This window comes from Pyrgilauda ruficollis, unplaced genomic scaffold (assembly GCF_017590135.1).
Source record: "Pyrgilauda ruficollis isolate IOZ18807 unplaced genomic scaffold, ASM1759013v1 scaffold2, whole genome shotgun sequence".
In the NCBI taxonomy this organism is placed as follows: domain Eukaryota; kingdom Metazoa; phylum Chordata; class Aves; order Passeriformes; family Passeridae; genus Pyrgilauda; species Pyrgilauda ruficollis.
Genome location: NW_024519206.1, coordinates 8,838,149 through 8,862,351, shown reverse-complemented (window position 1 = coordinate 8,862,351; position 24,203 = coordinate 8,838,149). Strand labels below are relative to the sequence as shown.

At 37.2% G+C, this 24,203-nt stretch overlaps 1 protein-coding gene across 6 annotated transcripts in view; it reads right to left on the bottom strand.

The window, feature by feature from the left end:
* The window catches only part of HDAC9 (histone deacetylase 9), a 450,604-nt gene that overhangs the window by 190,747 nt on the left and 235,654 nt on the right, over positions 1-24,203 (bottom strand). For all 6 annotated transcript variants that reach the window (XM_041466346.1, XM_041466345.1, XM_041466340.1 and 3 more), the window contains 4 exons: positions 9,935-10,063; positions 7,993-8,108; positions 2,369-2,491; positions 3-213 (listed from right to left, as the gene is read on the bottom strand). In XM_041466346.1, the coding sequence (XP_041322280.1) occupies positions 3-213; positions 2,369-2,491; positions 7,993-8,108; positions 9,935-10,063 (579 nt within the window). The remainder of the gene's footprint in view (positions 1-2; positions 214-2,368; positions 2,492-7,992; positions 8,109-9,934; positions 10,064-24,203) is intronic.

Sequence of the window (24,203 nt, the reverse complement as noted above, 5' to 3'; positions counted from 1 at the left end):
ACCAGTCACAAGAAGTTTTTGCTGTCTCATTTGCTCTTTCAGTAACAGATGCTGCAAGAGAGCTTGGTGGCTGCTGTTTGGCTTTCCCTCCAAAGCAATGTGAGGATGAGTTGATGATGGAGCGATGTTTCCTCCATACTGTCCAGCCAAGGCCACACCTTGTCTAAGTGGTGGGGTCTCCCCCTTCTGCTTTTCTTTGAATGACGTTGAAGCCTGTCAAAGAACAACAGCATTGGTAACTGCTTTCCAGAGAAGTAAGTGGCCATTTATAACTCTGCTTGATTAGATGGTCTCATGTCTTCATGAACACATATAGAAGGAAAGGTTAACATCCCTATCTTACACTTTGACCATGAGATGAAAAGGAAGAACATGCCAGTTAAATATAATGCTGTGAGAAACTGACTACTGAAACCAGTTGAAAAAAAGTCAGCAATAAAAGCCAAAGCATAAGGAATTACTAGTTAGAACATTACTAATACAAGAACGGGACCTGTCCTTAAAATTCCTAAAGACTTTGCACAGCCTCCTGCACAGGAAACTAGAGGATCAGAGGAAATAGTTTGCATTGAGTTTGAAATAGGCAAGGCTTGGTTTTTCACATAACTTTCCATCACACAGCAAGCCAATCAGCAAAACAAAATAGTTACCTGTAGTAGTGGGAAGCTATTACTTTTCCTGGAGCACTCCCTGACTCCCTGAAGGACAGCACAAATGTAAGTTTTACCCTTTGCAAAGCAAACTTATACGGTTAAATTCTCATCTACAGAATCATCAAGAGATGTTTTATGTGTGAGGCATTTTGAAGTGCCTTATAAATTGCACAGTTATTCATTTAAATATTTTGGAAGTTTTGGCCCTTCATCATAGCAAATGTACTTTATATTACTTTGTTCTTTGCCTATTTAAAAAAAAAAAAAAAACAAAAAAACAAACCAAAAAACCTTGCAATGGTAGTTCAAGCAGAATAACAATTCTTACAACAAGAATAATAACCCAACAGAAATATGCAGGCTTGCAGATAACCACTTATGGTAAGTCATAGTAAAAACAGTATCTCTGATAATGTGAATTCCAGCAAATTCTAAAATAACGTTTTCACCAATTTTTTTTCTTTTTTTTCTTTTGGTTTGTGCTTACTTCACACCGCTATCTCCCTCCCCTGAAAAACAAACACCAAAGTAAGCTTTACTTTCAATTTGCAACTGCTTGTTCTAGTAACAGAAATAAACATTACTTGTATAAATCAATCCCTTTGTTTTTTCTAATGCCAAAAGTAATATTTGGTGCTAGTTGGCCACATCAAAAGCTTATAAGATTTGAGTGAGCAAATGAAACATATTTTCATTTATTTTTAATGTTACAAATTTACTTTGAAGCTAGTTGAAGCTAGTTATATTTTTGTGAAATAGCTAAGAAATTTTTGATGATGCTTACTTTTTGAGAAAGTAAGCATTACTTTTCATGAAGTTCAATTTTTTCATCCTTCAAAACCAACAATTTGCTTATATTTCTAGAGAACTGATTTCAGGCTTACATAATTTTCTTTGCAGAGTTCTGTACCTGATGTTAAAATGTTAGACTGGAACAATATATTACTGCTAAGAATGGTAAATGTATTGAAAAAGCATAAAATAACATGGAACTTTGACTTGAAACTACATTTAGCACTGGAATTAAGTAGCATTATTACAAACCATTGTGGATTGTATAGATTTAATTTTTTTTTTTTTATAAACACCTTTGGGTTTTTTTTGTTTTTTTTTTTTTTTTTTTTTTTTTTTTTTTTTTTTTTTTTACATCCATGGAAACCCGTGCTTATAACTCCTAATTTCTTCATAGAAGTTACCAATTCTCATACTATTGTATAGAACCACCACATATCAGTATTTTTACTTTGTTGTTGCTGTTGGAAAGCAGGTAAATTTTGATCTGCTGTAAATTTTGCAAGTAGCAAAAATTTTCGGGTGTTTTACTGAGCTAGAGAAATACTACATTCTTCTCCTACAATGTTCCAACTCAGTTTAGGTCATTACTGGAATCTCATAAAAAAGCTACAGGTAGAAATTATCATATAATTTAAATTTTATACTAAATAATCCTCACATACTTCTTGCCACATCTGAAATTTGTTATCTGGCATAAATGTAATGCATGTGACCTGTACTTAGCTAAGATCCACACTGGCACTTGTTTATTTGAGATCAAGAATGAATATTGCTTTCAAGTTGTTCCCAATGCATAGAGAGGTCTGGTTCCTGCTCTGAATTGCCTGTGCTCCAAAATGCTAAAAATATAAAGAGAACAATCAGAAAGTAGGTTTTCTGGAAGCAAACATATGCACAAAGGCTTGAGACTGGTCACTTACACTGATTTGAGGTTGTATTGCTGGAAGTCCCAAGGTAATGTTGGGCAGAGAAGGGGATGTGTACAGACTCAACAAGTTCACTGATTCATCCTGTATCAAAAGGCGTTGCTGGGAAACCAGGCGCTGGAATAAAGGGGAAAACCAATGAAAGTTAATCTCCAATCTTTTTATCTTGGTTATTTTATGCTTTTATCCCAATACACAGAAAGCCAATTATGTCCCAGTCATTGGTTTGCAACCCAATGGAGTTCAGATATGGAAACTTACTGTCCCTGTGAAAACACTCTTGATAGTTTTTTTCTTAAGAAAACAGCTGATATGTGTCTGAGATTATTCCTTGGTTAGTAAATCAAATTTCTATGGAAAGCTGAAATCTTGAGGATTCCTAGATCATCTTATCAACTTCTCCTCAACTCAACGTCAGTTCTTTTCATCAACTGGACAGTCACTCCAACAAATTCAGTGGGAATTTATCCAGTGAATTCAGGATTATATCCAGCTGAATCATGACTATGGATGTATTAAACCTTCACCAGGGTTGTTATGACTTCAGCTGTAAGGTACAAAATGTGGTTTTTAACTAGTCCGTATACTTTGTTAGCCAGATTATGATATGGGTATGTTTCAGGTACATTATTTACATCCATTAACATGGAAATTCTGTGTAGAAATTATGGCATCTGCCATTTAAAATAATAGACTCTCTTTCTCTCTCTGTCTGCATATATACAAAACCAGCACCCTGTCATTCTTTGATAATGGGATACCCCTCACAGCTTTCCTAATCCATTCAAGTTAAAATTTTTAACACTTCTTTTGAAGACTTGTGATATAGTTTTCAGGGACATGGAACTGCTGATATATTTTTAATTACTATAAAATAAAAACAGACATTCTACAAAGATCACCCTTTCTATTTCCATAGATTAATTGGGAAGAAACATAACAAGATTACCACATCAGGAATCTTTTTGAAGCCTTTGCCTTTCTGCTTGAACAGTGATATTTTTCAACATGTGGTCTAGTATAGTTGCTTGAAATATATTTTCTGTTTAACTCTTGCTTCCCTCCCAGAACTTTGACTCAATAAGAGCTACAAAGGTCTTATTAGACTTAGGAACTCTGGCATGATATGGTCCCCAAGGGAACAACATCCTTGAAAAAGAATACCCTGTGTAACAGTATGACACAGTGACTGCTTTCTTCCCAAACAAAAAGCATATGGGACTCCAATAATAGACCACCTCCAAGAGGGATACTGCACACTCGGGCTTTGACTAAAGTAAATATAATAACTTGTCAAGCATGTTGTGGGGAGCTGTAGATTTTCCCCCAGACAAACCTGGAATATCAATTAACTCTGTAAAATACTTCGTGCTAATACAATGCAACTTCAGACCATCAATGAAAAGTGGTTAAGCACAAAAACACAGGATGTTATTCCAAAATATAACCTTCCTCATACAGTTTGTTTGGAGATACGACCTATCACTGAGACAATAACAGTAGAAGTCTATCCCTGTAATTTTCTTTTGGTACCTAGGGAATGTCAACAGATAGTGTAGAAAACAAAGAAGCTCCACTTGTATATTACATTAATTCCTGGCTAACAGTGTCTTGCCTCAATAACATCCACCTTTGACCATGAATAAATCCAAGTATGGATTTAGTATCAAAACTATGGAGATATTATGGAGGGAGTCAACAAATATTTAATTGAAAAAGGACATTCCAATGTGCCTCCTAGAATATAATCAAATTTGTAGCAACTGCAGCATTGTTACAGAGCCACTCGAAAGATTTATGTTTAATATTTGGTTTTTGGTTTGCCACTATTACCTTCTAAGATCTGAATTAATAAAAATAACAATGGAAGGGTGTATAGAGTAAAACACACTACCACACTAAGGTCAGGCATGATTGTTTCATCAGGCAGAAGCAGTGATGTTATCTACCACAACAGTTTAATGTTGAAAACAGGAGTTTATTAGTAAAAACATCTTACTTTAATGTCTAATACTGATAATAGCCTGTAGTTTTCATTTGGATAAGTGATTGATTTTTAAAAATATTTTCAGGTAATATTATCCCAAGCATCAGTTTAACCTCATCTCCCAAAATAAATGCAGTAGCCCACCTGCATAGATTAGGGCCCTCTGTGCATCACAGAATCCCAGAATGGGTAGGGTTCAAAGGGACCACTGGATGTCATCAAATCCAACCACCCTGCTCAAGCAGGGTCTCCCAGAGGCAGAAATTTGTGATCCCAGCTGCAGCTTTTCTTTTTACACAGTCAACAACACCTTGCAATGGTGGCACATGCAGGAGCTGCTAAGAGAGTCATTTGGCAGCACAATGGCTAAGCCATGTCCTCGTCCTACACACAGACATGGTGGTTTGGACTGGCACCTAAATTACCCCAAAGAGAAACATGCCCTACTTGCTCCTCCACATACCTGCTCCTTGGGTCCATAGATCCTGCTTACTGATGCTTAAAATAGCCTGTCAACAGAGTTATCCTTTTTCTTAAAATAGAGTACAAGAACTCAGTGTAACAGTGCACGATGATCAACAAGTAACCACGAGCAACCGTGCTTCAGTTGTGCTGTGGGACCTGTTGAGAGGCAGGAACTCCTACATGTGCATGTTTATATGCACATTTATAGATTAAGGGGGGAAGACAAAATGGTTTAGCTTTAATACTTGTCAATTGCAGAGCTAATTGTCACAGCTTTCAGTATTCACAATTACTTACATTGGTATTTCTTGAGGCAAATACGCATTTATCTGTCACTTATGTAATTTATTCTCCTGTATAATCAGGTGTTATTCTAGGAAATACTGCTTTCCAAATCACAAATAGAAGAAAGAAATTGATCTGAAGCCCAGTAACACCAACTGGAAACTTTCCATTGCCTTCAATGGCTTTTGACCAGACCATGAATGCCTAAAATTAATCATTTCACATGACTAAAGCAGGTTGTCCCTCTGAACTCAAGGGACATGCTGTGCAGGGGCTCAATTCTGCTTGCATTTCTCAGGCAAGTATGATTTAGCCCCAGCACAGCAGGTGACCTGAAAGAGTATGGCATGCTACAGGAGACAAATAGCTACTGCGGTGAACCTTGATGATACTGGAGACAACTGTGCCTAATAAAAACAGGATTTTATTTATAAGGTGCAATTAAAATCCTGAGTTCAACTTTCAAGTTTCACATAATGAGACCAGTGTTTTAACAAATGGTAGTGAAAGTACCATTAAGGGAACTGTGATAGTAAAAGATTATCAGCAAAGCTGCAGCATGTGCAGTGCACCTTTGTTCATTCAAAAAATTGTAACCGTCTACCCACCAGACGGTCTGCTCCAGAGAGTAAACCACTTAAAAGTCTCACTATTCCAATGGATGTGGTAAAAATACTTTAAAAAGCAGTTTCATTACTGATAATGCTCTAATTCCGTCCCTGCACTGCAGTGTAATCATTTACGGTACTGACTCATGTTTTACTGGTAAATGACTCTGTCATAGCAACCTGTTTTTCCCCAGCAAAAAGTGTTTTATTTGCTGCCATGAAAACCGCGGCCATCCACCCACTCAGATATGAGCACAACACTTACTGCAAATGTCACAACAACGATTATGAAACAACAGCCATGTGAGTCATATGGGATTACAGAAAAACAAGTGATATTTTGGGTGATTTTGGAACACTCAACTATTATTAGAAACTTCTGTACTTTGTGAATTGGATTAAAAATTGATTAGCTGTATAGCCTTTGAGAGCTGGCTAACACTAAACTAGGAAAGAGATATGTAGAAATTTGGCTGCTGTTAAACTAACAAAGAAAATCCCACTGAAATAAAAATCACTGAAGCTGAGATTTATGGAAAATGTTTGAACCCACAGGACCACAGTACTGACAGTCAAGTAACCAGAGAGGTAAAGAAATCTCCAACTGGATCCAGAAGTGGAAGCCTGTAGTTTCAGCTTCTTAGCACATTTCAGCAAGTCAAGTGACAGACGCCAGCATGCAGAGCTCAACTTCTAAAGGAACGCTTTAGGCTCCTTTGAGCTTCTTTGAATCTAGGTTGGGGTTATAATTTTGGATGTCTGGCACAGAAGTGGCAAATAATATGCAATGTAATGTTCTACTAGCAAACAGAATATAACTGCTGGCTCTTGCTACAACCTTTCCAAATCTCCCCAGAGACCACCAGCCTGACAGGCCTGGATGTATTTCTGATGGTGCGAGTATTCAGAAACTGTAACATGCAAAGTCATGAGCACCAAGTATCAGTCTGAGACATTAGCCCTTCCATAGAATCCTCAAGTCAATAAAAGATCCAATTGGATAAGATTTTCTGTTTTATACAGCCCATAATAACACCCACATACTACCAACTGCTATCTAAAACATTCTCAGTATTAAAACACACCATTCCACTCAACTAGGATCTGATCTAATCCTAATGATGGATCTTACTCTGCCTCATTTAAATTTCTTTGCAATCACATATGGGGGGCTATGAGACAAGACCACATGTTAGCCATCAATGCAATTTTTTTTTTCTTTTTGGTTACGGGCCAGAGAGAGGCTACTAATCAGTGTGCAGAGGTCACCCACCTGCCCCCTGGATCATAGTTCACACACACAATTAATTCATTATGGGGAAAAGTCACTGCTGGAGGTTGAACTGCCCATTCCAGGGCTTTTTTTAGGTGAATGTCCTGCCACTGACCTGGAGAAACAGCTCCATTAACTAAAACTCTGTTGAATCACATTTTCTTATGCAATTTTTCTAACATAAACAGCATAAAACAATTAATAGAAAACCTTGCCACCAAAGCAGGAACTGTAGTAATTATAGGCTGGATGTAGTACATTTGAGTCTCTCTTAGTCAAATTAGTTTACTGTCCCTTTACAATATTGCCATGGAAAGCATGACTTGGGCATGTCATCTGTGCTAAATGAGGTTTATCACAACTGATTTACCATCTGCATTCCTGTTGTTACAGGCACGTATGTATGAAACAGAATAAGGAGTAGTTAAGATTCCTTCCGTTTACAATCTCACTTTACAAAACAAGTATTCAAGAATTGTGGCATGACATTTACGGCGGTTAAGTACTGCCCTGATAAGGAAACTGAGATACAGTAAAATAAAAGGGAGATGTGACAAGTATTTAGTCACCTAACTCAAATACGGTGATGAAAGAAATATACTTCAGCATTCACCTGAACCTAGAACCACCTTAGCTCTTATGTGTTAGGATCACCAATGCCTAAACCACTGTTTTGTATGCAGGAGCTCTGTATCAGCATTCAGCAGTGAGCACCTCTTTCAGGTCATCCCAGAAGGTAATATTCTGTAACCAAGTTCCTTTCACAGCTCCCTCCACTTTTCCAGTAGCACTACTGCTGCTTTTCCCTGAACTTTTGTTACCATAGAGTCTACTGAACATGCATCTCATACATAAAAATATATCTCATATATGACATACTGAGGTGTCAGCCTGTAGTGTCCTGGTATCCCAATTACTCTGCTTGTGAGTAAGATCAAATCAAATTTTCCATCCTCTTCAGTCTAGGTACCCAAGCACAATACACAATAATGACTCTTACCTCAGCTTGAATGTTAGATGACAAAACTGAGGTGTCATTTTCTGTTGTACTGCTGGTAGGGCCATTGCTTGGGGAACTGGGACCTGATCCAGGGGAGCTGCTACTGACGGAGGATTCTGAAAAACAGATTAAACATACATGAATTTAACTCTGGAAAGGTACACATCATCTTGATTAATTGTATAATCTTTATAGCACAAGGCTTTTTTTGCTGTTGAAAAATATCTATTGGTTACACTATTTACGTACATTAAAGACTCTTGATTCATCTTCCATTTCTTTGGTTTTCTTTTTACAACTAAGAAGGAAAGATATGCTTGATCTATCCCCTTCTGATCTGTCTGTGTCACATAAGAAGAATTTAGTATTTGTTTTTCCCACAAAGATGGTTATGATACTCAGTATCAGGCAGAGACACCAACACAGAGCTTGTAATGACTAAAGAAAAGAAACTCTATCCTGTTTAATTGTAAAGAGTCCTGGCTCTGTGAGAGACGAGGCCTACTGCCATCCCTTCTGTCTAGGAAGGGGATGAGCCCATTGTGGACCAGTCATTATATACACAGTACTAATGGCAAAATACACATCTTCATTACATCTTTGGCACAAATATGAAGGAATATTTACAGTATGTAAAGACATTAAAATAGTATTTCAAAGGCTGCATGCTATCTTGATTTAAAAAGTCCCAAGATCTGTCTAAGACAAAGGGGGAGAGGATGACCTCATTGTATGTTATTTTTTGAGTTATTCTAATTCTACACTAATATAAATTATATATATGTAATGGAAACAATTAAGAAGGTTAAAGATGGAAGACTAACCTACTAGTGGAGGTAAACCTCTTTCAAAGGATAGCTTTCAAATTAAAGCACTCAAGTAGTTGAAGTAGTTAATATCTAAATGTGGCAGCAAATATTCTATAGCTACCTCTTTGCTTATTTACTCTTTTTGCCTTAGTTCATATGGAAAAATATGTTTTCACTTTGACTGACATGACAGGAGGCTTCCTAGCTGTTACTTGGATCCCTCACTCTTTGATTTACTGAAGTGACTCCAAGACCCAGCTATACTAACTGGCCATGTAGAAGTTCTTGCATTGTATTTTCAATCTGTATCAGAGAAGCAGAGACACACAATCTTTTTTTCTCATTTTTTGAAAATTAAAATAGCATTTTTTTATAAATAGGCATTTAAATAAGGGGCCATTTTCAGTTAAGAGAATAAAAAGCAAGGGGAAAAAGATTTCAGGTAACAATGTTTAACCAGGGTTATGAAAGGTCTAAAATATCATATAGCCAATATTAATAATTATAACGGCAACCTGAAAGGCTTCAAGTTATTGTCAGAGCTACGAAAAGAAGGCATCTATTTTAATGTTTCTGCTCCTTCAATGTCATCAGGAAAATACATCCAGTGATAAATATTTCACATTATACCTTATTTGTAAGTATGCAAACTGTAAAGAAATCAGCTATAATTAAGGAAGTGGACATCAAGAATCTCATAGAGGCTTCAGTAAATGGAATTAATAAATTAGCTGTAGAAAAATTATAATCTGGAAGTAATTTATCAGGAAAATAGTAACTTTCATGCTTACATTCACATCTCTCTTCCAGTTTCACACATGACAGGGACATCAATGTGTTTATTCAAGCTGTATTTTAATTCCATCTTGGTGTGACATAATTCTGATATATCAAGTGAATTCAGATTTATGTCTTATAGACTAGTAACCGTTGATTGCATAAAGATATGGCCTGATCAACTGAAAAAGCCAAGAATCTACTAAATATCAATGCAAAGTCAAAGCAAGAATTTTCAGGATGAGGCCAAATACTGCAAATGCCCATTTTGTTTAGCAAACAGTTTCAATTCTGAAGTAACACCACTATTCTGTGAGCTGTGGCAACTGATACAGGATTTCCCCATCCTTACTCACCTGTCACCTCGAAAAGACGCTTCTTGAATGAACTGACGTTTCCATCCTTCCTCCTGAGTAAAGGACTGCTTCTCCTTTCTGTCACCTTTTGTTTTAATCTTGAACGTACCTTCAAGTTGGGCTCTGAAGCTGGAAATGAAGAGAAGAAAATATGTGACTACAAACCCAATTCCTGGCTTGTGTCAGACACCACTGACCCTGTAGGACCTCATCTGATCCAAGGAGGACTTGGAGGCAGAGATTTTACTGCCCAACCTTCTCAGTCATCCTGTTGCTCCTCATACAACTTCATTTTAGATTGCAAGTTAGGAAAGAGTTGAAGAGAGCTGAAGTGCTTGGGATCCCAGCATTTTTCTCATTCCATTGCAACTTTGAAGTTACCCATTAATAATTGTTACTATCATATGTATTAATAACAAATGAATGCAAATCTAATTTACATTATTTTTATCTCTCCTGTAGGTGAAAACTTGGAAAACACATCTTGGAACTTAGAATGTTATAACCGGATTAAGGTTAATTGCAGAAACAGAGATTAGCCTTCACTGGTGCCTTTTGATTTCTCTGAGAAATATAAATTACGACAAGCCCTGCTGGCAGAACATTTCTTGGTCAGCGATTTTAGGCCCAGAACTTTAGTGTTTTCTGAGTAACACACCAAACAGCTAGATTTATGGCAGTGTCCTAAGAACATTTACAGAGAAAAATATATGCTCTGAAAATGAAGAAGTAGGGTTGATTCCCAGAAAACCTAGGATTATATTTAATGCACATTGGGCAAGTTCCACCTTTGTTTCCTTAATGGATACAGTCCTTTCATATGAAGGCCAGCTCTGCTGTGCTTTTTATTTTGTAGTATTTTTAGCATGATAAAGTGTTCCATGTAGTCATTGATTTATTCTTCAAATAAACCCTATATCAAACAGACTGCTAAGAGCTAGTGAAAGAAAATTGTGGAATAGAATTTGTTTGTATTTCCCTTTCTGGAACTGAGGATTGGCTAAGCAATATCTCAAAACAGAGCTAAAAACTGGGGTCAGCTCTCTCTCCTATGCACAGACTTAAACCCGGCCTAAAAGAAAAAGCAAGAGTTAGCAGAAAACCAATATACATTACATATTTACTCAATTCAGAATTATACCATTTGTCACTGTGGGGCAGGAACTCAATCCTATACTTCTAATACTAGTCCCTTTCCTCATGTCATACTGCACAACCTTTTTCCTTCTGTCCCACCTGTTCCCTCAGGGGTGGGAAGGCGAGGGGGCTGCACGTCACTGCAGAGCTGCTGTGACCAGCAGTACCTGCTGTCACACGCTGACCTTTGTCATGCTCTGCATTGCACATGGCAAGGGCCACCCTCTGAAAACTCTGTGCCTTAAATACATTTCAGACCAAGATACATAGGCTGGAGCAGCACTGGAAATCTTTAATAATAAACCTATTAACTAGAAATTTATTTCTATCACCTATTACCACTGTTAAGATGGATGGTTCTAACAATAAAGTACAGATGACTTGTTTACTATCTCAGATACCATTTGCAATGAAATTGAAAATATAAAATACCATAATGTGCTATGACTTCAGTATATGCTATCACCACAGATCTCACCCGGTGTGATGACATTTAAAAGAAAAGGCACTCACTCCTTTTGCACTTACATTTATTTCCAGTTCTACTATTCAGTACTTTTTAAAATGAAGAGATATGTCTGTACATATTCTGTCTGTGCATCCATGACAGATGAATGTGACACAAATCCTCTGCAAGACTCACTGGAAAAATTCTCCACTCCTATTTAAATGTTTCATGCTTAGTCACAGCAATTCCCTTTCTTTTTTTACCAAATTCCCATCATATTCTGCATCTGAATGCATCATATAAGCACAGAAAACAAATTTTAAAGTCAGTGTATGAATTTATGACCCATTGAGAAGATGCATGAAAAACAGCAATAATTTAAAAATGGAAATAATTTTAATATTAAATGGCATGGAGAATAGTGGTTTTAAAATTATAAAATAAACTCCACAATACAAATCAAAGCTAATGTTTGAAGAGTGTTTGCTTCAAATTCTGGCTTTCCTGAATTTTCTCCCTGAAACACTAACCTAACACCTAACGTGGTACTTACTAAGACGCAATAGCTAGCAAAATGAATTCTGGTTTCAGTGGACAAAACATACAATTCTAAGCAATTTAAGGATATCTGCTGCAATGAAAGAAATGTAGAACCAAACACTGGTTTCTTGATTCCCAGCAGTGGCTGAGGCATTGGCTTGGTGTGTGAGTGTAGAGAACACTGATCCACCCTGCTCCACCAAGGCTGGGGCAGAATTATCATTCACTGCAAGAGGTATGGATCACCACAGCAAACCTATGTGCTTCAGTGCATTCCTGCATGAGGGCAGTAATAAGACAACTATAACTGTCAACTCTCTTCTGACAGTTAAAAAGGCAAAATTAAGTATTTAATCTTCAAATACGGAGCTGTGGATTGCAATTATAAACATATACATATATATACACACTGACTGCCTTAAAGCACATAAGTAAGATCTATTAGAAACTGGTTTAGTCCTTTAAACTCTGAAATGTGATCATTAGCAATGTGAAAAAAGTGAAAATAATTTTTTCAATTTTTTTTTTTTAATTAGATTATTTCCATAGTATTTGCAAGAAACTTGGAAAGTCTTAGTAGCAAATGGCCCAGAATTATTATAATTAATTTGCCTTATGTTTCAAATGAGTATTTGGCTCAATACTTTAACTAGTGGCTCTTAGAAGTTTTTCTACAGAGGGGTAATGTTCAAAATAACTGTTTTGCATTAGCCACCCTGTAAGTATTTTTACTGCACATTATTTGTTCCTTTGCTCAGCTTAATTAATCCATTGCCACAGCTGACTATGTTCATCACACAAAGGCATTCTCTATGGGGAAAACTGTCATATGGGGAGCTGATGCCAAAAAACTTTTGAGGCTTAAAGATTTACTCCCCAGCTTGCTGCAGAGTAACAAATACAAGACCCTAAGAAGTAACTTTTTTTGCTACAGTAATACCACAAAATTATTGAAAAGACCATCAGGGAATATATATGGTGATTCAACCATGAACTAAGACACTGACACAGCAAGAAAATTAATGCACATGGCTAACTTGCTATACGCTAACCATCTCATTGGGGTCCAGAACTCAAAATTAGATTAATTCTATCCCATATAGCAGACATCCTGTATCTCACCTTCCTGTGGAAAAGAGGCCTCTCTAAGTGCTGGAGGTATGGAATGGTATGGGTTTTGCTGTGTTTGACTACTCCAGCTGTAGAGGACTGAAACATCTGACCAAGGAGCCCAAATGCCACAGACAAGAGAAAAACTAGAGCACGTGGCCAGGAATGTGGCCATGAGGACGAGGAACACAGTATGGCAAATTTTCATGGCAGCAGTCTGATTGGTTGGGCCGTGCTTCTAAAATCTTACTAAGAAATGGTATACAGCTGATATTGGTTTAGTTGGTCTCTGTTTAGCTAACGTCTTTGCTCCACAAATCTTTACACTTTCATATTATTATTACACTTTACACTATTATATTTTGCATTTTGGAACAACTAAAAATCAATTTACACATGGAGAAAGAGAACATACATTATTTGAAAGTGTTTAGTTGCAAAGAAAACAAAAAGACACAGCTATTTTCTCTGAAGGCCGTCAAAGCCCATGTCATTGCTCTCAACAGGAATCAGCTGGTCTCCATTTGATTGATCCACTTCAGAGGATTTCAGGAAAGACTAATCTGAAAATTACTTTTTTTTTATGTAGATGTAGCATAATTTGGAATAATGAAATGTTGCAGTAATATGGCTTGTTCAGTTTTATTGCTATTACCTGGCTTATTCTCTTTTTAGTGCTGGTAATTATGGACTGGTGTTGATCTTTAAATTATTCTAAGTGGGAAACAGATATGAAAGACACAGAAAGAATTAGTTTAAACAACAGCAGAAGATACCACAGGCAATCAAAGAATAGGTTATCTAACATTTTGCCATGACTTGTAATTAGGTCTACAGAGCTTTGGCTGTAGGTGAAGGGGAGAAACTGTCTGAATTAATTTTCTCATACTTTACAGTGGCTTCATAGAAGAAGAAAGAATAAAGTAACTGCACTGTTAAAAACAGAAAATATACAGGCTTCTATGTAGGTACACATTAATTTCATCACATGAGCTATCACTGATAGGTGAAACAAGCTAGTCTCTCCTAAAAAACATGAAGCTCAAATATAAGCACAAGAGATAGGAAAATGATTCAGTGAAGTCATTACGTCCTATACTCCACTTTGCTTAATATTAGCAATTTGCAGATACTAGCATTAAATAATATAGCCTGGGGCCAGATTGCTCCCAAATGAGCTGAGGTTTTCTTGACAGGGCTTTTCTTCATTGTTTCTTTTTATTAAACATACAGAGATGTTTAAGAAGAAGGAATGAAAATCCTTTTTACGCATGGGAGAAGACATATATGAAGAGAATGTAAAAGACAATAATGCATTACTTTCCGATGGTTCCTGGAACACACTAGTACTTTTGTATCAGAAGAGTGTATGCCAACTTCAAATCAGCATTTAATGAAGCCAGGCAGGAAATGGGGGATGGGAGAGGGTGCATAGCAAGCAGGTCCTCATCTTGAGGCTAAAGCCCTGTATAGCAAGCCTGAAGAACAGAAAGTGAGCTTTTGTCCAGATTCCTAAAGGCTCTAAAGTGAAAGCATTTCCTCTTCCTCACAAGCAGGCTGGCTTAGAAAAGCTGTGGGGCAGTCGAGGTAAATAATGCTAAATCTGGCTAAAAAGATTCCAATGCCAGCATGAGTAACAGTGGCAAAACTGACACCCTACTCAAGAAAGATCAATTGTCCACCGTTGCCCAGGCATCAGCTGTTGTCACTAAGATCACTTTTAAAACAGCAACCTGAACTTTCCTAACATCATTAGGTCACCAGAATCAATTAAAACCAAAAAACTTCAAGATCTTCAAGCAAATCTTCACAGGTATTCTCTATTTCTTTAGCCATAGTTTTTTTAAGCTGTGGAGAGTCATATGTACTGACTTGAATATATTCTGCACTGTGCTCTATGCAGGAGTTTGGGGTTTTTTTCTGGCTCATATCTAACAGGTATCAGTAATTGAATACATAGTCAAGAAATCTGTTTCACACCATACAGGTTGCTTTTTTTTTAAATACTATTGTACTCGAGACTCATGTACAGACAAGGATTTTGTGCTGTACAGCACACAACCATAACACTCCATGCCTAAGATAGCTCAAAGTCACAGCACAAAATGATGATGCATGGGTACAAGCTATCAGAACTGCAAAACAAGCATTAAGATGGCACTGGTTAGCACAATGAGGGTATTGCCAGCACACCACTAGTTTATCCTTTGTCAAGTTTCTTTCTAGCACTCTGGCAATTGAATATCTTCAAGAAGATGCTGCATATGGATAATGAGATAACTTGGAGATTTTTGTTGTGATTTATCCTGAAGCAGGAGGGGCAGAACTGGGAAAAAACCCCACTGTGAAGAGATCCTCATTTTGTCAGGTCCATTGCATAGCTCAACAGGTTCTTGGGTGCTGTGGGCTCCCAGTCACCCTGGCAATGTACATAAACAATAAAACAGCCTGCCTGCCTATGTTATGCCAGGGTCTGGAGACCAAGGAAAATATTAAATCCCACATTAATACTGCAAGAAAACCAACCAGAACAGTCCTATCTTAGGTTCCTAAGAAGCTGGTCTGAAAGTTGTGGACTAAGGAGAAACTTCTCAGTTTCCCCTTCAATTGAGGTAGACAGAATCAAATGCACAAGACAGCCCTAAGTACCACCAGAAAAGATAAACATGAAGATAATCTGGGCTTCCTCAGCAAAACCATGGATGCAAACAAAGCCTGGCAGAAAGCTAGAGAGGCAGAGAGAGACACAGGTCAGGGACAGAAGCTGCTTCCAGCTTCCTAAGCTGCTTTGTGAAGAGCTGTGAATGAGTCCTGAGAGATCTGGTGGTCTCACAACCTTTACAGTGCATGGTTCTCACAATCATGTAACTATTCCCTGCTCTGAATGAAGTTTCTGATTACTGCTCTGGCTTCCTGTAGGCAGCCACAGTGTTTCAGCCACCTCCACATGATTATATAAAGCAAGATGAGCAGAGCCTCTTTGTCCTCATACATGACTGACTGACATTTGCTGTATAAGGCCATATCTCAGTGGAAGACAATATTGGACAATGTACACATGGACATTCTCCCCACTGGATGACAGACTAGAAGATGGCAGTAATCTGTATGTAGTATAATTCTGTGGGTTCAATGACTTCTCAATTCTGGTGATTGAAAATGCCACTTCCGAAAGAGTTTTAAATTAGATTAATGAGAGTGAAAGTTATTTACACATGCCCTCTAAAGCTCTTCCAAGAACTACATGGACCTGACTGCTGGGTGGTCCCAATAAGGCAGGAGAACCAGATACAGCAGTACAGGATGGAGATGCTTTGTTTTTCTGGCTTGCATCACCTAATGTGTTTTCAGGATCTACTGAAACTGTTTCCTGTACAACCATTCACTTTATGGGGAGTGCTGGTCATATGTGAAACCCTTTAGTCCTTGCTTTATTTTACTTCTGTAAAAGGTAGAATGCTTTATTTTTTCAGACTAAGGTAAATATCCATGCCCTAAATAAAAAAACAGGTTTAGTGAAACACATGGTAAAAGAGCTAATTAGATTAGAGGGGATCTTGAAGCCCTTCTGCTCTCTTCAGGCTAAGGAAACCAATTTAAGAAGATTAGAAAATTCTCATTAATTTTCTAAAGCAGGTTCAAAAATTAAATAGTCCCTGAAGTTACTTTAAATATCTAACTTTTCTTTGTTATTCACTGCAGTCTGTATGAAACACAAAATATTTGTTTCATTATCCATGCAAACAAGTGTTATCTTTCTAGGCACAATTTATTGAGTTAGATGTAGAAATTACTTATTGTACTGCTTGGATTTAGCTAAAATCGGAGATCTTGACTATCTGAACAGTATTATTTCCTGTTGATACATGTTCTTCATGTAACCTATAAGGCAAAAGAACAGGTCTCTTGATAAAATTTTTAATAAATTCTGGATTTTAGCAAAGAAACAGCATCTCCTTGCATTTGCACCACAGGGTTCTACAGCAGTTTCAAGAAGGCCGTGGTTTTACTGGGCCTTATGAATCCTCGTTACAGCTCAAGTCTGCTGAAACCATGACATTTCACTACTATGTCTGGTTCATCTTAATCTTTTTACATGTAAAATAACATCCTTTTCTGATAATAAGTAGGGGGTTAAAAAGCAAATACTATTATACTGGCTTGAACCACAGAATTAAGGAATAAGGACAGTTTAAAATTAATTGTCATCTTCTCTCCATGTCATCAAATTTTGTAATTTTATTACACCTTTATAGCACTTTCTGGAGTCAACTCACATCTGAGTTCTCAGGAGATGTAGAGGAGAAAAGAAGATGAAACGGGTGCTTGTATAGAGGGTATCCCTCATTTGAATGCTAATAATTCAATAAATAAATTAAGATATGCATGACTGGCAGTCATTCTGGTTAGGTCTCCACTGGTAACTCTTACCCTTTCTTCTGACCATCTACACCAGTCAGTTCTAGCTGGAAAGAAGTAATGGGAATACAATATCCTACTTTCTGCAAATACAGCAAATCCCACTCTTCAGTTTAAATCCTCCTTCCAAATCCACTGAATCCCAAGAAAAAATATTCTGTTCAGTTAAGAACTGTCACAGACAATCCCCTAGCCCCCAGAGTCAAAGCTTTTGCCATGGTCACCATTTGACCCCTAGATACACAATTTATTTTTTACAGAATAATTATGTTCATGATTATGTTGTTCCCCAAGCCCCATAAAGAAGGAACTAGTTCATAGGGTGTTTAAATCCCACAGATTTTAATCTAGGAAAATATCCAGCAGTGATAACTCACTGACATCAGGCAAAAAGTACAGTCCAATATTTCATCAACCTTCAGAAATTCATGATGAAACACTATCATCTTCTCCCCCAGTTTAACAGGGCATCAGTGTCATCAGTAAATGTGAGCTGGTTAGGTCTAGACTGCTGAATTGTACTCTGGAGTTGTCCAAAGGCAAGAGGGTGCCAAGAAAACAAAAGCAAACAAAACACAGTGTATCTTGCTCTCCTAGCAGAAGAAAACCATTGGCCAAGTTCATCTCAAAAGCAGGCAGGCAATTCAGCCCCACTGAAGAAAAATGAAGATAAAATTGGCTCCAAAGTTGTTTGGACATTCAAGACACATTTGTCTTCTTGAACTTCTGTAGGCAAGGCCAACTTTGTGAAAGCATCTCCTCATGTTAAGCAAAGTGAGAAGAAAATCCCCACGTTTGAAGTCTTAGTTGGACATCCATACTACACCTTCACAACCATACGGAATTAAAATAAATTTACTTTTTGATAGATTCTTTATGCTCTGGGATATAATTCCAGTGCCCTACAACTTAATTAGCTAAATACACAATGTAACCTTCCATCTGGTAGAGTAATTTAACAAGAATAATTGTGCACCACCATAACTGAACGAGACACTGAGGAAAACCATTGAAATGCTATTTCCTTTCCTTTGGAAGAGAATTATGTACAATTTCAGCATGCTTTGCATTTCTAACAGTTAAAGCCAACAGGGAGGTATCACTCTCATTTATATTACTTTCCCATGAGAAAATCAAAAGCAAAGTACAAAGCTTATGCCTTTGCTCATGAATGGCTCTGTAATACTCACTTGGCTTTAGCCACAACATGTTATTTGGCAGCTAAACCCCTTAATTAGAGTTGTGGGTTTGAATAGATTTTTCAGTGAAACTATGTTTTGCAGGATTTTGGAGAAGTGCAGTCTTTACTGACTGAGATATCTTCTATTTTGGATGTTCCCATACCATGTGATTTCCACTTTTCTCTTCTCTGTTTTTCATCTTTAGATGTTCTTGTTTACTTTTCTAAAAGTTTTCAACTGTCCCTGCTCTAGATAGAGCGGAAGAAAAATCCGAGTCCTACTGAAATCAAACAGTACAGTTTCTACTGACTTCAAAGAGTCTCAAATTTTATATGCAGTATTTTGTAACTTATTTTTCTAGAGGGAATAAGCTTTGAAATACCCATTAAAAACATTCCATTTTGTTTTCAATGGATGTTATGCTCTTAAAATGCTTTAGAATTTAGGACTGCTCCTTGTTGCTTATTGAGGGGGTTTCTTTCAGTTTAAAAGTCAAAAAGGTGTCTAGTATCTGATTACTTGCTTATCAAAAAGCTATGCAAGGTACTTCTTAATGCTAATTTATAAAGCATTTTTGAAAACCTACAGTGTAAGAAAGCTTTTATGTACTCACATGAAGCAGAACTTTGTAATTCAATTTTGCTTACACACTGGTCAGTAAAAGAACTAGGACAGTATTTTGATCAAGACTGAACAATTAGTTTCATTATGAAGAAGGGTTGGTAGCATCATAGAATAATTACTGGCAAAACAGAACATGATATGTATACAGGGGGTGGGATTTTTGCTAAAAGAGAAAGATATTGAATCCAGAAACTGAGTAAATTTTTTACAAAAAATTTGCTTTCTGCAATTAAAAGTAAGTGTTAAATAAAATACATTAGAGGAATAACCTTCCACTGGTGGGAAGACTATAATGGTCTTCATGAAAATCATTCTGGGGATGACTCTTGCTGAACCCTGGTGCAGGCCCTGGCAGCTTTCGTGACACCAAAGCATACCTACACAAGTTCCTTTCTCTTTGACAGTGTCATTAAGCCTATCCTAGCATTCATTTTTATTCAGTTTTAAGATATGTCAAATAAATTCTTCTCAAACTTGAGCTCAATCAGAATGACAGGACATCGCTCCTTGGCCCCAGCTTGGGAGGCTGCAGTGCTCTGATGGGCTGGAGACAAGAGAAGCCCCACACAGTAGCTACAACCACATCACATTTCCTTGGAGCTGCTGGCTTCCAGGGCCTGGACACTGGCTTGGCCTGTTCATTACGTGAATTCGGAAGCTTTGCCTCTGATTCACTCTGCAATTGCAGGTGGAAGCTTTTTCTCTTTCTAAAAATTCCTACAACTAATTACGTGCTCTGAAGTTATTGATACTGAATTTGGGCAGGCTGAAAATGTTTGGTGAAGAGGAGTCAAGATCAGGGTACCTTTCCTCCTTCTCACTGTGATAGGTTACTGATTTCTTCTGGGCACATTATCTAGTCCAAATGTGTCGAGATGGTTCACCAACCCAGGAAAACAAGGACTCTGGAGAGGCAGGAATGCTTAGCATCCCTGGAAAATGGGATAAAATTAGGACAATCATATGTTTGCCTGATTTCCCTGCTTCAATAAACAAAGTGCCTCTGACATTTATTGTTTTCCTCATAAATTCAGAAAAAATAGCACTTCTCTCCACTGAGCTGGACTTCCTCATTTTGGCAGACATGGTAATTGAGGGTTTGGGATACTCTAAGCCTTTTTTTTTAAATGAAAACCTAAAGAAATCCAGCTTTTTCATATACTGTTACATCACAAAAGAGTGTTTTCCTAGAAAATGCGAACAGAAATAAAATTTGGTGGCACAAAAGGGGGAAGGAGAAAAACCATCACACATGAAATGTTTTTCTTCTGATTTTCAACTGCTCCAGTAAATTACTGAGTCACTAAGTGCACAAAGAACTGTAAGGAAATATTCTAATCAATTTCTTTTCTTAAAAAATGACATCTGCCGAGTTCTCATTCAGGAATCTTTCACTGTCATTTCCACAAGAGCTGCACTGTTATTTTACTGCCTAATCAGGTTAACTTAATGTGGGTTTTACAGAGTGATCTTCATGGCTGTGCAGGACAGCCTTCTTCCTCTCTTTCATCACAATATTAAACAATCCTTCATCTCCTCTTTTTTCCTGTATGGAATTACACAACTTCTCCCATCCAAGGAAGAACCTCATACTATTTGTTATTAAAAAAAACCCCATGCTATGTTTCCATTGAATATACTTCCAATTTTTGGAAAGTGAGCTACAAACATCTTCTCAAATTGTTACATTGTGAGAGATCTTCAGATCCCTAAGCACAATGCAAGTCGTAAGCATACAGCTCCATCTGCAAAGAAAGATTCAACTGGCACAAAATCAAAATAAATAGAAATACTGATTGACATTCCCATTCTTCCATGATTGTGCTAAACTCAGAAAAGAAAAAACAGTTCATACTTGATATGATGATGTCCCCAGGAATTTCTTCCAAAAAAAGCCAAAACATGAAACAAAATGCAGAAATTCCACCTACAGCAACATTTTAAAAAAGTATACAGCTTTGGCCAGAGAGCTAACCTTTGTTGGAACTTACTGGCTTTTGTTGGTTTCTATCAACACTTGCATACAAAAAATTAAATTTTTAAGACTGGAGAAAGTGCAAATGTTAGAGCCATTTGCCAGAATTTCTGCATTTTGAAAAGGTAAAAGAAAAAATAGAAAAAAAATTTTTTTGAAAAGCTCTTCTACCCTACCATGTTGCTTATCGTGTTTTTGTTATTTTTAGAGTAACCTCATAATGAGGATAATATTTTCCTGGACAGATAGTCACAGAATAGAGGAGCTCAACAAGCAAAAGTTTCCCTTATTAAATGATCAGATTTTCAAAAGTACACGGCTCCCATCAGAGCTCTTAAAACAGTCAGTATGAATTTCAAAAGTGTTCAGTAATAGGGAGGTATTTTCAAACCTCTCTGGGTAATTTAGACACATTAGTCTCATTGAAAGTTAATGAGCCATGTGCTGCTCAGGCTTTTGGGTGCTTGCAAAAAACACATTACAACTAGTAACCATGGTGCAAGTTTTGGGGATTTTAAAAATTTGATCTTATGCTGTTTACACTAAATTCTGCTTGTAGCTACAGATGTGTAGCTTCTCATGGTGTATTTATCTATATCCAGTGAAGCAATAGCTCCCCTTGCTCTGCTCTTTTCAAAGTCTGTCAACACCAAGCATCTGAATGCAGCTGTGCAAAGAGTTGCATATCCTGGCCTCTAGCCCCTAGGACAGTCCCAATCCTCCATGCAGCTAAACTTTCTGAAGCCCACTGCTGACAACTTCTGCTGCATCTTGTACAGAAAGGAATATCCACATCACTGAGATTTGTTGAGTAACCACAGTCACTGCACTAGGACGTTAACTGTGGTACCTAAACACTGACAGAGCAAGACTCTTAGGTCTTTCCCTAGTTATCTAAGCATTCCACCATTCTAGATACTAGAAGAGTAAAAGCTGCAGAAAATGTTTTCCTTTGTACTATTCTTTCGGAGTTAATTTTTAGAAGGTTAAAAAGAAGATGTCACTTCAGGACTAATTAAGCAAAGATTAAATGGATTACTGAACAAAAAAGTAAGCAAGCAAAATTCATGATTTACCATGCCGGTGTGACACTTGGTGCTCCCTTAGCACTGAAAAACACATTAGGATGTCAGGGAAGAATCATTCAGCTTTGTTTCCCGTTAAATCTCATCTCAGAGTACCTGATTCAATCAGAATTATCTTACAAGAGCATTTTAACAAAGTTGAAGAAGAGAAATATACCTCTGTATCTTCTATTATAAATATTTTAAAAAAAGAAAAAGTAACATAAAAATCAAAACAAAGCTGTAATTAAAAGTCACAACAGGTATTCTTTTCTTAAGGCTGAAAGGAATGTGGGGTCTGCTTTCATATGAATTGCTGACTTCACTCAGGTTCAGCACCACAGAGGGTTTGCCAGGAGCCAGTGGCAATAAGAGTTCATAGCCTAAAGGGAAGGAAAAGAGGTTCACCCCTCATGGCAAAGGTCAGATTTCTGCAGGCTTACAGCCTGTCCACATACATGAGTGTTCGTGGGACATCTTTGTCTAGTAAGGTCCCGTGAGGATGACACAGGCTCCACAATGTCCCCTCTGCCTGGAGGATGGCCCTATAGGCACCCAGATCAGTTTAGGGTCATTTGACTTGTGTCGATTTGGTTCCTGTTGCTTTTACACTCAACCTGATGAACAATCATTGAAAACTTTGTGGGGATGTTGCTAAGACTGGAATTAAACATCTCTAGCACACAGAGAGACTGGATGTGTAAACAGGATATTAACAGTTGCTATTTTCACGGATATGGAGACATATCAAATATCCTCTGTTGGTAACATACAACATGCTGTACACTTCATTTATATTTGCTTATCAGAATCACTATGTCAATGTCATAGAAACGTTTATATTAATGATTATATTAGTATTTGTCTATTTGTTCTGTAGATATCTTTTCAGAGAGTCATCATGTCCTTTGTTCAATTTTGGAACTGATGCACTTCATGCCCAAATATTTGGAATAACATATAGAAAACATCTGGATTTAATTATATTATAGTCCTCTTATGCAGACAATGGGAATTGAATTAAGGAATATTTTGAAACCCCCACAGAGATATAAAAGTATTAGCAGCTGCACGAGAACTTTACTGTTACAAAGTTTGAAAATGTTTTGTTTTACAGATCAACAGGCTGACACATCATAAATATCAATCATAATGTTTAAGATACATAAACATGGAAGAAAAATTAAAGCTTGCATTTCAAATACATGTAGATGAATTCACAGCATTTAAATGTAGAATCTATCATTTTGTTCAAAAAATGAAAACGCATAATCTACTGGCATAGAAAATATATGTTATACAGTGGTATTAAGCAGAGAACCACATAAGGGTTTATTACGTTGAACAGCCTGAACAAGATTTCATAGAATCTTGTTATATTGCCACCATATTGTACAAAGAGTAATTCAGCTAGAATAAATTAGCATTTTGCTTTTCATGCTTCCATTGCTTTGAAAACATTTGGGGATATAATATGAGCTTAGACAGTCTGCCCCAAAGTATTAGATACAGGCTGGATTTTCTCTCTGAATATCTTCTGGTTCCAAATGCCACTTCTTTTCAAGTCAGTTTTGCAGTTAGTTTTCAATCTCCCAGTGGCAAAATCGCATTCAAAGGCTGTTAGCACAGTAGGGGGTCAGACTTTCTCTCTGAACGTAACTATATCACTCAACAGCAGACTCATGCAATAAGCGATCTAATGTTTTCTTTTCCTTTTTCCCCCCTCCTCTGAGTGTCTCCCTGCATTCCAGGATACCAGTCACTGCACCAA